This window comes from Octopus bimaculoides, chromosome 28 (assembly GCF_001194135.2).
Source record: "Octopus bimaculoides isolate UCB-OBI-ISO-001 chromosome 28, ASM119413v2, whole genome shotgun sequence".
In the NCBI taxonomy this organism is placed as follows: Eukaryota; Metazoa; Mollusca; class Cephalopoda; order Octopoda; family Octopodidae; genus Octopus; species Octopus bimaculoides.
In genome coordinates, this window is record NC_069008.1 from 13,272,529 (window position 1) to 13,278,202 (window position 5,674).

Here is a 5,674-nt window from a genome sequence, read left to right on the forward strand (position 1 = left end):
CTAAATTCACTTCACCCACCAGGATTTCCACTACACATTCTGATCACGAAAACAGGAGCTCCCACAATGCTATTGAGAACCTTGATGCACCCAGACTCTGCAATGGGACAAGGTTGGTTGTTAAAATAGCTAGGTCCCATGTGTTAGAAACAACGATAATTACAGGCAACATGATGGGTGAGAATGTTTTCATTCCAAGGATATCTCTCATTTCAAATGATCTCCCCTTTCAGTTCAAGAGACTGCAGTTTCCTGTCAAACCTAGCTTTGCAATGTCTATCAACAAAGCACATGGTCAATCTTTAAAGGTGGTGGGACTTAACCTCCTTCAACCTTGCTTCTCACATGGTCAGCTGTATGTTGGATGTTCTAGAACTGGAGAGGAAAAGAATATCTACATTCTCAGTGACAAACATGGCAAGACAGAAAACACAGTATATGAAGAAGCACTTCCATGAATAGTAGGTCCATGTCATATACAGAAGTGTAAACCCATTCAGTGTTAAAGTATTACTATTACACTTTCACTTCTCTGCTGGTTCCTCAAAAACTACGATGGGATTTTGTTCCACCAGGGTTTGCAGGACGTGCTTGTAGAGCTCTACAGATCTTCCAGGACAAGGCTCATCTTCTAGGCTGCAGTTTCTGGTTCGGAATTTCTGGAGCTACTGTTGACACTAGTTTACGCTTATTGTCCGATCCCCATATATACTGCATTGATATTCCTCACACTTTCCGTTGCATTGTTGCTTTTATTGAACTCATGAAGCAAAATATGCTGAATATCCTTCTTTGTTACTTCGATGATAATAACTTTGAAAGAATAACTTTTAAAATCGAACTGTAGTCTTTCAAAACTTGCGCTAAGAATAAGGACAAGGTAAAATTACTACCTGCTTTTATAGCAAGTTGATGCAGGTAGTTTATCGTGTTCCTCTCCGACTTTTAGTTCATGCAATTGAAAAAACTGCATTATTTATGGGATGACCCAATACATCACAAGCATCATTACCTGAGTCTCCGTTATTTGAACCAAGTGACAGGTGAATGTGAGATGACCAGTAATCATGTGACACTGCAGCTTTTACATCCTAGTGTCCCTTTTCTAGAAGGATGCAGTGATAACAGCTAGGGGTCCCTCACTTGCAGGTCATTTCATCTGCTGAAAAGATAATGGCCTCAGTTTTTTTGGAATGAAAAAGGCATAGTGCATATTGGCTACCTTCAAAATGATAACACCAAATCCACTCGCAAGAAGTCTGTGTCTGTGAGGTGAGGAAGAATACTTTTATGGAAAAAAAGTCAACTGACGGTCTTCACACTTTTCCATATAATCCTGGACTTTATATGTGAAATGCCAGTGACATGCTGCGTGTCTGTAGTGGAATGGTGTAGCAAACGATATCGTTGAGGTAGCAAATAAAATAGGCATGTAAAAATAATAAATGCGCCCTTTTAAAGCCTAGCCAGGCTCATGGGCCTGGTTTCCTGGTTTCTATGGTGTATGTGTTCCCCCCAGCTGGACGGGAAGCCAGTCCATCGCAGCGTTAGGACTGTAGTGAGCTATTTAGAATAGGCATGTGGACAACATCAAAGTAAAACAATGGGAAAACATCGAATTGTGGTTTAAATAATTTATTTAATCGACACTTGCATTTACGTGTTGTATACATCAGAAAATTCCCTACATGACATTACCAATTTGCTTCGAGTTGGCGAAGAAGAAAATAAACAGGGGAAATACTATGTCGATGTGATGAGGTAGAACCTGTCATGTTTTGGGTCTGTGAATGCGTTGGTCATTCGGTGGTGTCTGTTTACCTTCCGCGGCTGCTACTGTGTTGGATCGTTCATACTGAATATGTGGTTCTATGTTAGCTGTTTGACTGGCGCAACTTAACTGCTGGCTGTCTGCTTGTCTCTTGACAGTTCGTCTGGTCATAGCTATCTGTCCTCTGTCGTATGTCTGACTGTATTTATAATGGTCATGACAGGTAGAAGAACAGACATACCACAGGAGTAATTTCTACCTATGTAGGTCGCCTCCTGTCCACTTGAACTTTTTCTTTCGCGCCTGTTTGGCCAGTGGCGGATCAGACGAGTGAGAATCCTTAGATTTGGTTTCGAATCTCAGCTCGGAAAAAAAGAAGTGTTAGTTTTTACACTACCCGCCACATCTGGTGAGAAAGCCAGAGAGATCGAACGACACAGATGCGTGTGATATTGAAATTGTGTGATTTTGTGTGTAAATGCAGAAAAATGTATACAGTGTAATTCACAGACAAATGAATACATGTCAAAAAAGTGGAAGAAATGAAAATCTAAATGAAACAATCAACGTTCAGAGTTGGTGTGTGCAATATATGTTCGGCAAGAAGCAGAAATGCAATATGCTGGCGAGTTGAAAGAGATATGCAACTCTATTGATCATGCGATCCACTAGAGGTCTAATATAGGTAAGTTGCCTTTCAGTGACGCGGAGAGCAAGTGATAGCACACATGAAAATATGAGTGTTACAAGTCTGAGAGAATGCTTTATCGCAGATATCACACTGGAATGGTTTCTCTCTTGTATGAATGCGTTTGTGTACCGTTAAATGATCATTTTGAGAGAATGATTGACTACGGATATCACAATGAAATGGTTTCTCTCCTGTATGAATACGTTTGTGTGTGACTAAGCTTGCATTCTGAGAATAAGATTTATCACAGATATTGCAGGAACGTGATTTAGTCCGTCTCCAGTACACCGTAAACTCAAGTCATTCGGGCCATTTTCAATCCCAACCTTGTCAGGTAACATTGTACATTTATATCTTTAAGTGTAAGTTGTTCCCCTTTACAAGATGTATTTCCTCACTTATCCGATAGATGTCTCTACTGACTGGATTCAGCTTTGTTTTGTTTCTATCGAAAACATTTTTGCTGTTTTGTTTGTTTTCTCTCATGTTCGCCTCATTTTACACACATGTTATGTCTTGTTTGTTACCAAGCATTTGAATATTTAGAGTAAGGATTTAGATTCTATAAATGGAACAATCGAACATTTAAGGAAGATCTGCGCCGAGAAGAGAGCGGATGTTTACGACTGGAAAACTTCCGGTTGTTTTGTCAATATGCGAGGTTACCTTGGCAACAGTAGACTGTTTAGGTAAACCGAAATCCTGCAGTAATAATGTCCGAGTTTCCTCGAGAAGTGCTCATGTGGATCCAGAGTTTGGATTTAAATTCAAAGATCGTCGTTCCAAAATGGTAAGTTACTTCCAGGTCGCGTGGGCGCTTGATAAAAGAATGGGGGGGGAGAGAAAGAGATGGGTGAAGAGAGAAACTAGTTTGTGGGTGTGTGTGTGTTGTTTGTGTGTGTATGTATGTGTTTGTGTGGGTGTGTGTGCGTGTATGTATGTGTGGGTGTGTGTGCGTGTATGTATGTATGTGTGTGTGTGTTTGTGTGTATATGAGTGTGTGTTTGTGTGTATATGAGTGTGTGTTTGTGTGTGTGTGTGTATTTTACATGCGTATATTCAGAGTGAATGTTTTATATTCTTAGAAATGTTAACAACACTCATAAAATGATTTCTAACATAAGAACAGACCACGCATTTTTAGGGTTCAGGAGAAACCCTCAATTTAGTTGAACTCAGTAACCGACGTGACCCACTACGCATTCGCTTGACCAGCTAAAAAGAGCAGCTATATTCCCTTTGACTCACTTAGAAAGGGTTTTAATCAAAGAAATTTTAATTCTATTCTGTAAAATAATATTTAATTAGTTTAAATGTGCACAAATGCATAAAAATAATTTTTAATTCCATTAGACATTCTAAAATAGAATTAAATTTCATTCAATTTTAAAAAAGGTAAAATCGGACAGAACTTATGGGATGACCTGATAATTCAGTCGAGAAGATTACACTACTTGGAACAACTTAGGTAGTATAGAGTGAGATCTTCCCTATGGTGTCTCTAGCCCATGGTTTGGACATGGCTTTATAGGATATAAGCAAGAAGTTCAACAGGGATAACAATGACAACAACTATAATATTAATAACTGTATAGGCGTAGGAGTGGCTGTGTGGTAAGTAGCTTGCTTACCAACCACATGGTTCCGGGTTCAATCCCACTGCATGGCACCTTGGGCAAGTGTCTTCTACTATAGCCTCGTGCCGACCAAAGCCTTGTGAGTGGATTTGGTAGACAGAAACTGAAAGAAGCCTGTCGTATATATGTATATGTCTGTGTGTTTGTCCCCCTAGCATTGCTTGACAACCGATACTGGTGTGTTTATGTCCCCGTCACTTAGCGGTTCGGCAAAAGAGACTGATAGAATAAGTACTAGGCTTACAAAGAATAAGTCCTGGGGTCGATTTGCTCGACTAAAGGCGGTGCTCCAGCATGGCCACAGTCAAATGACTGAAACAAATAAAAGAGTAAAAGAGTATATAATTTAGGTTCAAGGGCACAATTTTTGACAAGAAGGGATCAGTTAGTAACAATGATTTCTGTACTTAACTGGGACTTTATTTTATTGAATGCTGAGGTTGGCTAATAATAGTTGTAATCAAAATTACAATTCTATTAATTAGCAAAGGTATCATAATTGTGCTAATCTGTTTACAGGGACCTTGCAAACGGATATTTAATAGCAGAGATATTTAACAGGTATTATCCTTTTGAAGTAGAGATGACTTACTTCAATAAAGGTTCATCATTGTATGCGAAACAACATAATTGGCAAGAATTGTCAAAGGTATTTGCCTAATACATTTTCATAATTCTTATTTATGTATTCATTATCATCATCATCATCATCGTTTAACGTCCGCTTTCCATGCTAGCATGGGTTGGACAATTTGACTGAGGACTGGCAAGCCAGAATGCTGCACCAGGCTCCAATCTGATCTGGCAGAGTTTCTACAGCTGGATGCCCTTCCTAATGCCAACCACTCTGAGAATGTAGTGGGTGCTTTTACGTGCCACTGGCACGAGGGCCAGTCACACAGTACTGGCAATGGCCTTGCTCAAAATGGTGTTTTTTACGTGCCACCTGCATATTAATCTATTTTTGTTTTTCAGAGTTGTTTTTTCTGAAATACAAAAAAGAAATTGTTGTTGTCATCACTAATTTCAAGCGAAACAAGACATTGTGTACAAGATGAGATGGCTCATGACAGCATCGTTAGCCGTTTACATTTTAGACTACATTAAGACACAAATTAAAGCTATTTCTTTCATAAATATCCATTTTTACTCACTTTTGCTCGAAGAACAATGTCCATCTTACATTTTATCTAGAGATGAGATTTAGTGCCCAAAATCTTTTCTGCTTAAACTTCCTTAACTGTTACCAGGCAAACAACCTTTTTTGAGGACATGGTCCAAAATGTTTTTATGTTTTCAGGCGCAGGAGTGGCTGTGTGGTAAGTAGCTTGCTTACCAACCACATGGTTCCGGATTCAGTCTCACTGCGTGGCACCTTGGGCAAGTGTCTTCTACTATAGCCTTGGGCCGACCAAAGCCTTGTGAGTGGATTTGGTAGATGGAAACTGAAAGAAGCCCATCGTATATATATATATATATATATATGTATGTGTGTTTGTGTGTCTGTGTTTGTTCCCCCACCATCGCTTGACAACCGATGCTGGTTTGTTTACGTCCCCGTAATTTAGCGATTCG

General features: G+C 39.5%; 2 protein-coding genes across 3 annotated transcripts in view; both read left to right on the plus strand.

The window, feature by feature from the left end:
- The window catches only part of LOC128251090 (uncharacterized), a 2,266-nt gene extending 1,808 nt beyond the window's left edge, over positions 1 to 458 (plus strand). The window contains exon 3 of the mRNA XM_052977466.1: positions 234 to 458. Coding sequence (XP_052833426.1) covers positions 234 to 458 — 225 coding nt within the window. The remainder of the gene's footprint in view (positions 1 to 233) is intronic.
- A 2,415-nt stretch (positions 459 to 2,873) lies between these two features.
- LOC106884145 (spermatogenesis-associated protein 4) overlaps positions 2,874 to 5,674 on the plus strand; it is a 13,546-nt gene continuing 10,745 nt past the window's right edge. The window contains exons 1-2 of one of the 2 annotated variants that reach the window (XM_014935377.2): positions 2,879 to 3,252; positions 4,619 to 4,748. In XM_014935377.2, coding sequence (XP_014790863.1) covers positions 3,176 to 3,252; positions 4,619 to 4,748 — 207 coding nt within the window. In that variant the 5' untranslated portion in view covers positions 2,879 to 3,175. Of the gene's footprint in view, positions 3,253 to 4,618; positions 4,749 to 5,674 lie in introns of both variants that reach the window. The other variant, XM_014935378.2, reaches the window with a different exon arrangement.